Below are 11,449 nucleotides of genomic sequence, written 5' to 3'. Positions count from 1 at the left end.
GAGGCTGGGGTGCACTAACCACCTGCAGTTCTCAAAGGCACCACATGGTGTCCTCAGAGAGGCAGGCGTAAGCTTTGAGCGTCAGGGGACTGACTCCACCCAGTTTTCCCGGGAAGGGCAGTTTCTAGAAAGGAATAAGGCACCTCTGCGCCTCCCTCCTAGACCCCCAGCACCCCAGTCTCCTCTAGGGTTCCCAGGCAACAGACAGGAGGAAGACAATTCCTGCCTGCCCCCACTGTGCCTCTCACACCTGTGTGACCTCAGGTAGTCAGTCAACCACTCTGAGCCTCAGCCTCACTCCAGAGTGAGTCCACAAAGGTTATGAAACCGCGAAGAGCGGGCAGACAAGTGGGCCAAGAGAAAAGGGGGCCACACAGAGCTGGGCGGACTGGGTGTCTTGCTTACTTGAGCAGAGTGGCTCCTGCTCTCCTTGTGGGCCGATGAGGCGAACCGTCCTCACCAGGCCTGGGACTCTGGCTGACCTCATTGCCTGGGCCCTGCTGGGGGTCTGGACTGAGTGGGAATGAAGGATACACACCACAGCCGCTTTGGAGTCTGGAAACAATATCGCTGTTTATTTAGGTGACATCTGCCCTCCTAAGCATTCTGACGAGTGGCTTACTCGTCAGGTTTAAGGCCCCATCCCCCCACCCCCAAATCATGTCTCTCCCCTTGCTGGCTTGCAGAGGTCCCAGACTGCAAGCCAGGCCCAAGGCCTACTGAGCTGCAGCCCTTTGTTGTGTCTCTTGACCTCAAGAGCGTTCCAGGGCAAAGCCTGCCTGCTGCCAACCTCTTCAGAGCCTAGGGCCGCAGCCCAGTCACTTCTTAAGGTCCTCTTTTTGGAGAAGCAAGGAATACCTCCGAAGCCGGGTCCAGTGCTCTTCCTCTTTCACCTTGCTCTTCGCCAGGTTCTGAATACTGTGGGACAGGCAGTTGATGAGAGGAACCTGCTTTGTACTGCATCCCCACCACTCCCTATTCCCCACCCCCCCACCCCCCACCCCGGGCTCCTAGATCCCCAGGGCAGACCCTGATCACCCTGGGCTGATATGAGAAACTCCCCAAATGACACATCTGCTTCCTGTCTGTGTTCTCAGGACTCAGCCTGGTGCACAGAAGGTTCCTGAATCAGCTTTGCAGAAGGAATAATAGGAGTGATGGAAGGTGAATTTATGAACTAAAAGTCTGTTTGCAGGACCAACGTTAAATACATCCGAATGCCACTAGTTACGTGTAACATTTCTTGAGCACGTACTAGTGACCAGCACTGGGGGACGTGTTGGAAAGATCAAAGTGACTAAAACAGCTGCCCTCTCCCCCCACAGTTTAGTGAGGTGATCAGTCACTAAGTCATGTCCGACTCTTTGTGACCCCAACTCTTTGTAGCCCGCCAGGCTCCTCTGTCCATGGACTTTCCCAGGCAAGAATATTGGAATGGGTTGCCATTTCCTACTCCAGGGGATCTTCCTGATCCAGGGATTAAACTCTTGTCTCTTGCTGTCTCCTGCATTGGCAGGCAGATTCTTTACCACTAGCGCCACCTGGGAAGCCCAGTTTAGTGAGGTGACAAGAGGAAAAGAACATTTGTAACAGGAGGCATTTAAGATGAAGAAAATAGAAGAAAACTGTAGAGAAGAGCACTTCCTGCCTGGGGAGTGCTCCCAGAGGATAAGATTTTTGAGTTGAGTTTTTTAAAAAAAAATAAGTGCACAGTCAGTGTGGCAGAACCAGAGAAGCCCAGGGTCACCCTTCAGGCTGCATGCAGAGCTGGCCACCGGGAGTGGGCAGGAGAGAGGTGGGCTTCCGTCTGGGGAGGGGGTGCGGCTGCGGCCAGGTTTCCACCTCGGGTGCCTGAGTGAGCGTACAGTGTTTAAAAGCTCAGAGCAAATGGGAGGAGGGACACTTCTGGGGGAAAGACAAGGACCACAGCTTTGGGTTTGTTTTGCGGCTCTGCCAGTGGGACAGCCACACGGAGATGTCCGGTACTCAGAGCATTAAAGCATTTTTTTTTTTTAATGTAAGTAACCTATACTTTGCCTTAAAAAAAAAAAGGATACAAAAGTGAGTATACAATTAAAAGTAAACCTCCTTCTTACCTCAGACCCTTATTTTCTGTTCCCGAAGAAACTGTAATGAACGGCTCCTTGTAAATCCTTGAAAACCGTTCAGACATACAAGTACAGACACGCATATCACCTCTCATTTTAAACTTAAATGGAAGAGTGCAACACACTCTCTGCCTTTTTCACTGAAAATGTATCCTGGCAGTTGCTTCCTGGCAACACTCAGATCTGCCTCTTTCTCTTTTCCTATTGAGGACCCTTGGAGTTTCCAGTTCCCGTGTGTGGGGTGTGTGTGGGGGTCGGTGGGCAGGGGCCAGGCAGAGGGTGTGCAGGCCTTGGCCCCTCACAGCTCATGTGCAAACCCAGCTCCTTCCCTTAGAAGCTGGTGACCCTGGACAGGCGGCTTGACCCCTGTCAGCCTTAGCTTCCTGGCTGTACTGTGGGGATAAAGTTAACTATAGTAAGAAACAAGATGTGCCTCAAAGTACTTGGCAGAGTGCCTGGTACACAGCAGGTGCTCAGGAGAGGTTAATTCTTTTCATTTTTTTAAAATTGAAGAATAGCTGATTTACAATGTTGTGTGAAATCCTGCTGGACAGCACAGTGATTCAGTTACATCCCGCCCCTCGGCAAAGCCTGAGGGAGGGGGTGAGATCATCCCACTGCACAACTTCCATTTGGCTAAACAGGCAACCAAAATTACTCCTAACCAAAGACAAATCAGGCAAAATGATTTACAACACGTTAATAGAGAACTCTTTAAAATCAAAAGAAAATGAGGACTTCCTTGGTGGTCAGTGGCTAGGACTTCCCACAACAAGTGCAGGGGGCCAGTGTTCGATCCCTGGTCAGAGAATCAGATCCCATGTGTCACAGCTAAGACCTGGCACAGCCATATACGTAAATAAATTAAAAAGAACTCACCCGTGAGGTGTGGAGAAAAGGGAACCCTCTTACACTGTTGGTGGGAATGCAAACTAGTACAGCCACTATGGAGAACAGTGTGGAGATTTCTTTAAAAACTGGAAATAGAACTGCCATATGACCCAGCAATCCCACTCCTGGGCATACACACTGAGGAAACCAGATCTGAAAGAGACATGTGCACCCCAGTGTTCATCGCAGCACAGTTTATAATAGCCAGGACATGGAAGCAATCTAGATGCCTATCAGCAGACAAATGGATAAGGAAGCTATGGTACATAAACACAATGGAATATTACTCAGCCATTAAAAAGAATTCATTTGAAACTGGAGCCCATTATACAGAGTGAAATAAGCCAGAAAAATAAAGACCAGGGAGGGAGGTGGGAGGGGGGTTCAGGATGGGGAACACATGTAAATCCATGGCTGATTCATTTCAATGTATGGCAAAAACCACTACAATATTGTAAAGTAATTAGCCTCCAACTAATAAAAAAATGAAAAATTAAAAAGAAAGATAAAGACCAATACAGTATACTAATGCATATATATGGAATTTTAAAAGATGGTAACGATAACCCTATATGCAAAACAGAAAAAGAGACACAGATGTACAGAACAGACTTTTAGACTCTGTGGGAGAAGGCGAGGGTGGGATGTTCTGAGAGAATAGCATTGAAACAAGTATACTATCAAGGGTGAAACAGATCACCAGCCCAGGTTGGATGCATGAGACAAGTGCTCAGGGCTGGTGCACTGGGATGACCCAGAGGGATGGGATGGGGAGGGAGGCAGGAGGGGGAATCGGGATGGGGAACACATGTAAATCCATGACTGATTCATGTCAATGTATGGCAAAAACCACTACAATATTGTAAAGTAATTAGCCTCCAACTAATAAAAATAAATGGAAAAAAAAAAAAAGAACTCACCCATGAGAAAGAGCCAGGTCGATTTGCAGAAGGAGACAGAGAAACATAGAATAGATATAACATAAAGATACTCAACCTCCTTAATTTCCAAATTAAAATAGTTACGAACTATCAGTTTTGTCCCTCATTTCTTGGCCAGTCTGGGGAGGGGGTAAGGATGCAGGGTGAATCTGCCCTTTCAGACATACTTCCCCCGTAATTCTGAAAGCCCACCTCCAATTTATCCCACAGAAATACTAGGAAAAACTCACAAAAATGACTGTGGGAGGATGATGGCTGGGAAATGGGGCCAGAGTGACCCCCCGTGGTGGAGTCTGCAGTGGGCTGGGGCGCAGATGGGGGAAGAGGGCTCAGGAGTGGGGTGTAGTCACTGGGAACCGGGCTCTGGGCAGAGGAGGAATAAGGCGGCTCAGAACTGGGAAGGCGCTGGCTTATTTCCTAACTTGGGAATGCAGTGGGGACACATGCCTGTGACTAAGACAATGGAGGGAAGAGGTCACCGACCCGATGGACAAGAAGGTCTGGGTGCCTGGGGAAGGAGATAGCCGTGGGTATGAGCAGGACGCCGCTTTCTCTGAATCAGGAGGGAGACAGGGTGTGGGGGCGGGGGTGACCTGGGTGAGAGGGCAGCCAAGGTCCTGGGTGCTCTGGGAAGTGGGAGGCAAGTTTACCCACCAAGGGCACCGCAGAGGTGTGGGGAGCACGTGGAAGCTGGGCGGGCGGCTCTCGTGGCAGCAGTGCCCTTGCCTTTGGCTGAGTGCGGCGCTCAGCAGTGAGGAGGGACCCGGGAGGATGCCTGCCCCCTGAGGCTAGATACAGACTGTCCCTGGGGACAGCCCTCTCTGGCGCTCCAGACACCCTCCCTCCACCATCAGCAAAGAAAGAGTTTTCCTTCCCCGTGATGGCATAACAAATATGACTGCAGTCTATTGTTTTGAAGCAATGTGTTTGCATCCAACTTCCAAAAAGATGGGCTGTCCATCTGCAAAGTGGGAGAGCAGACGGAACATCTGTAAGGCCTCAGGCAAGACCTCTGAATTCCAGTAGCCTTACAGTGTGCACATGTGGGGTCTATGGGTCTATAAATCATTTTCCAGAGGTTCGTCCCTCTGGAAGAGTTCTCTAGAAAAGCAGAACTTCCCTGGTGGTGCAGAAGTTAAGAGTTCGCCTGCCAATGCAGGGGACACGGATTCAATTCCTCATCTGGGAAGACTCCACATGCCGTGGGGCAGCTAAAGCCCGTGTGCCTCAGCTGCTGAAGCCTGTGTGCCCTGGAGCCCTTGCACCGCAGCTGGAGAGAAGCCCCTACTTGCTACAACGAAAGAAAGCCCGAGTAGAGCAACAAAGACCCAGCACAGCCAAAGTAAAATAAATATATTAATTAATCGATTGATAATAATAAAAGAAAGGCAAAGGAAGGTTAGGACAGGCCCATGACTTCCCTCCTAGGGGTAATGAAGACCGGGCAGTGGGTGTATTCTTCCTCCACCCTCAAGGGAAATGTCATCTGGTGTCCACACGGGATCTGCCCAATCCCTCGCCAAGGGACTGTGTGCCTTGCAGATGTGGGACTGTTGGGTCAGCCCAGAAGCCCACCTTCTGCTTGGCTACAGGGAATAAAGGGGGCATGGAGGGAAGAAACAGGGGTGAGGGGGTTGTTTCTGGCAGCGTCCTGTGTCCTATAATTTCTGTCTTGTGATCAAAAGTCTGACCCAGCCGAGACGGCGGACTTGACATCAGGCAGTGGAACCAGAAGGAATGGTGCCCTGGAGGCCCAGGAGAGATGGGAACAGAAGCCAGGCCTGTGGAGGGGTTGGGGTAGCGCACTGGTGCTAACTGGCCTTCTTGCCAAGTCCAAAAGGCGTGCTTCAGTTTCACACTGGCTATTTATAAGAGTCCCAAGTGCAGGTTTTGCAAAAACACTTTGGACAGAGTATCTTAAGTCTGAACTCTGAATCTATTGCCACATAAATCCATTGCCTTCAAGTTTCACCTAGTTTTAGGGCCAAGTGAAACTGTTTCAGTCACAAGGAGTAAACAGAGACCAAAAAAATGATTAAAATCCTCGGACATATTTATGTGCAAGAAACAAAGAATAAAATGTTAATGACAGAATCTAGGTTGTGGGAATACAGATGCTTACTGACTTTTTTTCGAAACTGAGGTCTATTTGTAATAAAGTATTGGAGGGAGGATACTCTTTGGAAAAGCCCCAGATGTCAGACCTCAGAGCAAGTAGAACAAGGAAAGTGGAGGTGTTAGTTGCTCAGTCGTGTCTGACTCTTTGCGACCCTATGGATGTAGCCTGTCAGGCTCCATTGTCCACAGGATTTTTCAGGCAAGGGTACTGGAGTGGATTTGCCATTCCCTTCTCCAGGAGACCTTCCCGACCCAGGGATCGAACCTGGGTCTCCTGCACTGCAGGCAGATTCTTTACTGTCTGAGCCACCAGGGAACAGGAAATGCCTTGTCTAAATCAGTGTTTCCTAATTTATCTCTGGGACCTCGAGGGAAATGACTGAATCCTGTGATCAGGCCCAAGTAAACATCCCTTCAAGCTGAGCTGCCCCAGCCACACCATGCAACCCCTCCCAGCTCCTGCTGGGTGCTTGGACCCAGGGAGCACCTCCCTGAACTTTTCCCTTCCCCAAGCTCCCACTGCTGGTTCAGCCCTGAGCCCTGCACCTGGGCCCCCAGCCCCCACCTGGTCAGCCCTGCTGACTCCGGCCCACGTCCCAGCAGAAGGTTCCCTGGGAGGCAGGCCCTTCCACCCCACCCCACTTCCGCAGTCCCTCCCGGGGAGGGGCTAGGATGTGGGACCTAGGAGCTAAGATGTGTTGATAAGGGAAGAGACACCGTTGGGAAGGGGAGATAGAGGAACCCCTTCTATACCCGATGGGGGCCAGGATGGGTCTCTGGAGACTGGAGGGGGTCAGGGCAGAAGGGACTGCCTTCTCAAGAGAGCAGACCCAGCCATGGGGGAGTGGGGAAGGATATTATAGACACCCTTCCCATGGAAATTTATGTACATAGATGTTAAAAACCAGAGCAATAAGGAAGTTTTTCTTAAAATTAAAAAGTCATTAAGTTGTATTCTGGAATGACATAAAGCCAGATGAAAAAAGTGAACATGATCTCAACATAGTAAAAATGCTAATAATAAAATCTTAAGGAAATCTACTGATGCATTAATGGCAGCACTGGGATCTGGGGGTGATAGGTGTGATATTAATTTAAATAATAATTAAATTATTATTATTTAATTTAATAAAGAAATTAATTTTTCTTTATTGTCCTGCTTCCCAAATTTCTGTAAGTGCATATACATATATATAAAGCTTAGAAGACTGAGCACTGAAGAATTGATGCTTTCAAACTATGGTGCTGGAGAAGACTCTGGAGAGTTCCTTGGACTACAAGGAGATCCAACCAGTCAATCCTAAAGGTCTCCCATCCAAGTACTAACCAGGCCCGACCCTGCTTAGCTTCCGAGATGAGACGAGATCGGGCGCGTTCAGGGTGGTATGGCCATAGACTAGTCAATCCTAAAGGAAATCAGCCCTGAATATTCATTGGAAGGACTGATGCTGAAGCTGAAGCTTCAATACTTTGGCCACCTGATGCAAAGAGCTGACTCATTGGAAAAGAATCTGATGTTGGGAAAGATTGAGGGCAGGAGGCAAAGGGGGCAACAGAGGATGAGATGACTGGATGGCATCACCAACTCAATGGACATGAGTTTGACCAAACTCTGGGAGATAGTGAAGGACAGGGAAGCCTGACATGCTGCAGTCCATGGGGTCACAAAGAGTCAGACACGACTGAGCAACTGAACAACAACATAAAGCTGAGAAATAATGAGTCACATTTTTTCAGTGAGTAATTACTCTGTTATGGTAGTAGCTCTACATGAGAAGCAAACTTATCAGGCTAAACAGGGTTAGTTGAGCAGATATCTGAGTGGTAACGTCCACTTGTGCCCCGACTGGGAGGAAATGGTCAGGGGCTAAGGCATCCTGAGTTGCTCAGGTCCTCGGCTGCCAGGCAGGAGGTGAGCTGCCCAGAGCTGGAGCCGCTGGCCTCTGGTCCCTTCCCACTGGGAGGGCAGTCAGTTGGCTTTTGGGTGAAGTGGGAAGGCGCACCCTTCCTAGGCTGGTGAAAGGAGGGGGTTAGACAGAGAGGACAGAAAGGGGAACATGCTCATTAAACTTCTCTGAGCCTTATCAAGCAAGAGCACCAGGAAGCTCCACACCATGACCCTCAACCCAGGAGAATAGCCCCACTACAGCCATGACCTGACCTCATTCTCTTGACTTTTTTTTTAAAGCCATTGTTTGAAATTTTCCAAAAACATCCATATGTTGGGTAGAAAAGTTGCAAACAGGAAAAAAAACAAAGAAAAAACATCACACATGCTTCATTATCCAATATAATGTTGTGGATGGATTAGAAGAGACCCCAACTGGACTTCCCTGGTGATCCAGTGGTTAAGAATCTGCCTGCCAATGCAGGGGACATAGATTTGATCCCTGGTCTGGGGAGATTCCACATGCCTCAGAGCAACTAAGCCCATGGGCCTCAACTACTGAGCACTCACTCTAGAGCCTGGGACCGCAACTACTGAAGCCCATGTGCTGCTCCACAATGAGAAGCCACAGCAATGAGAAGCCCTCACACTGCAACTAAAGAAAAGTCCCGCATGCAGCAATGAAGACCCAGTGCAGCCAAAAATAAATAACTAAATAAATGAAATTTTAAAAAAAGAGACCCCTGCTTTCTCAGGATGGACTGAATACCATTAATGATGCTTTTATAGCAGGAAGGCGGAGAAGGCAATGGCAACCCACTCCAGTACTCTTGCCTGGAAAATCCCATGGACGGAGGAGCCTGGTAGGCTGCAGTCCATGGGGTTGCTAAGAGTCAGACACGACTGAGCAACTTCACTTTCACTTTTCACTTTCATGCATTGGAGAAGGAAATGGCAACCCACTCCAGTGTTCTTGCCTGGAGAATCTCAGGGATGGCGGAGCCTGGTGGGCTGCCGTCTATGGGGTCGCACAGAGTTGGACACGACTGAAGTGACTTAGCAGCAGCAGCATAGCAGGAAGGAACACAAGCAGAGTCCCCTTGGGGCTGGGGGTTACAGACAGAGAAAGAGGAGGGGTGTATCACGTAATTGTTTATATGGATCATGGAGAAAGGGAAGGGGGCTCAGACAAGGGGCTGGCAAACACTTTCTCTACAAGGCCAGCTAGGAAATGATTTAGGCTGTGTGGGTCACAGCATCTCTGCTGCAGCTGCTCAGCTCCTCTGTAACTCTTACATAAGCAGATGAGACATAAAGCAGTGGGCGTGGTGTCTTCCAGTGAAACTCTATTCACAAAAACAGGCACTGGGCCAAATTTGGCTGTAGTTTGCCAACCCCTGTCTTAGATGACCATGTCTGATAATCCAAATATACTTAAAAAAAGAAAAGAAAAGAAAAAGCAACAAGAAAAAGACAGCCTTGACAGGAAGAAAACACCAAATTGCAGCCTTTCTTTTCTACCAGTCTGAATTCACTACTCCTTTTCTTCCAATCTGAATGGGATTTAAATGCCGAAAAGGATCTTATGATCAAGGAAACCACTTATTCCATGGTCCAGGGACCACCCCAGCTGCAGAGACCCAGAACTTTACCTCTTTTGGAAGAATTTCTCGCATCTCTCCTCCAGGGGCAATGCCTGGGCAAATGTTGGGGGGTCCAGTATGCTAGCTTGAGGAATGGTGCAGTTTCTTGAGAAGTTTTCTAGGAGTGGGTAGTCCTCAAAATTAAAATAGAAAATAGAATTTGGGATGTCCTCAGCTTTGCTGGCAGATCCAATTTCATCTGGATGGTCTCCTGGGACGAAACAGGACCATGGTGTTCTGTTACAGTGATCACCTTTTCCGTGCGCCTTGCGGTCAGGGTGGGTGTGAGGGGGCTGCTCTCTGCTTACAAAGCCTGGATCACTGGGGTTGGGCTAAGAGGGGCTCACTTGATCTGGAGGAGCAGGAGTCCAGATGGGAGGCTTGCCCAGCATTTTATCTAAGTGCCGGTGAGGACTGAGCGGCGGTGTCCTGGCCTGTGGGGGCCGGGAAGAGGAGTGGGGAGGAGACTGGATGGGGTCACCCTGTGCTTTATGTGAGGACCGAGAGGGTCAGAGGTGGTCAGCAGGCCACAGGTCTGGGCGGCAGCCCTCGTGGTCCCCCTCCGTACCTCGCAGCAGGAAACACGGGTGGTGTAAAGACACGACAAACACTGGGTTCCAGGGGGCCACCAGGGAGTAGGATCTGGGGGGAGCAAAGGAGCAGACGATCTGCGACTTGGCCACGTCCATGAGGAACACAGAGCCGTCTCTGGAAAAAGTCAGCACCTGGGGAGCAAAGAAACGGTGAGTGGGGACTTCTCCAGTCTGTCACTCATCCCAGTGTGAAATAAGAAAAGCAGCTAGAAATAAAAAACAAACGGAGAATTTATTCACCCTTGGGCACCCAGCCTCTGGATCCAGCTGGAGCCGTTCGGGGGGCAGCAGGAAAGTGTGTGTCTGCTCCTGTGGAGCTGCCGGCAGCAGTGGTAAAGAACCCGCCTGCCGGGGCTCACCGGTCTTCCCCAGTGAACCGTGAGCTCCACGAGGGCAGGTGCTTTCTCCTCCCAGTCTGTGCCCAAAGCTGATCTAGTGCCCAGCACACAACAGGCCTTCAGCAGAGATTTTTTGGAAGGAATAATGAACACATTCACTAAAGAAGAATGAGGGGCCTGAGGAACCTACCATCCCAGGTAAGGCCTGGACCGGGGCCACAGCACAGATGGCTTCATCCAGGTACTTCACCGGCCTGTAGCAAACAGACACACAGACATCCAGACTGGGGGAGCTTTCAAGTTTTGCCATCCTCTCCTAGGCATATACCTATATCCAATACAGACAAGTTCTTCTCTAGAAGCATCAGGAGGTATGTCAGAGATGTTCACAGTAGCAAAAACTGGGAACCATCTAAATATTCATTGGTAGGAGAGTACTTAAGTAATTGTGTTACATTGTATGATGGGATACTATATAGCAATGAAAACAAAAGAGCTGGAGCTGCATACAACATGTACCATTCTCCTGAACAATACTGCAAAGCAAGTCACAGAATAAATGGCATTGGAAAACAAATTGGAGAATACACAGAATATGATCCCATTAGCAAGTTCCCTAAAATATGCACAGCTGGACTGTGTATGACTTGAAGATACAGTCATATGAATGTGGTTAATTCTTGAAGGAAAACAAAGAAATGATGAATTTAGGAAAACAGTGTGGTAGATTGAAAAAAATTAGACATCATATTTGGCAGTAACTCCCATTTAAAAAAAGGTGGAGTCTATTATACAAAGTGCAATAAGTCAGAAAGAGAAAAACAAATATTGTATATTAATGCATATATATGGAATTAAAAAGATGGTCTGGTGAATCTATTTACGGTGCAGCAATGGAGACACAGACAAAGAGAACAGGCTTGTGGACA

At 48.9% G+C, this 11,449-nt stretch overlaps 1 protein-coding gene across 5 annotated transcripts in view; it reads right to left on the bottom strand.

Moving 5' to 3' along the window:
* Positions 1–658: 658 nt before the first annotated feature.
* WDR93 (WD repeat domain 93) overlaps positions 659–11,449 on the bottom strand; it is a 48,104-nt gene continuing 37,313 nt past the window's right edge. For all 5 annotated transcript variants that reach the window (XM_043921923.1, XM_043921922.1, XM_043921925.1 and 2 more), the window contains 4 exons: positions 10,711–10,774; positions 10,158–10,314; positions 9,599–9,800; positions 659–918 (listed from right to left, as the gene is read on the bottom strand). In XM_043921923.1, the coding sequence (XP_043777858.1) occupies positions 819–918; positions 9,599–9,800; positions 10,158–10,314; positions 10,711–10,774 (523 nt within the window). In that variant the 3' untranslated portion in view covers positions 659–818. The remainder of the gene's footprint in view (positions 919–9,598; positions 9,801–10,157; positions 10,315–10,710; positions 10,775–11,449) is intronic.

Source organism: Cervus elaphus, chromosome 13 (genome assembly GCF_910594005.1).
Source record: "Cervus elaphus chromosome 13, mCerEla1.1, whole genome shotgun sequence".
NCBI classification, from domain to species: Eukaryota; Metazoa; Chordata; class Mammalia; order Artiodactyla; family Cervidae; genus Cervus; species Cervus elaphus.
This window is presented reverse-complemented; position numbering and strand designations above follow the sequence as displayed.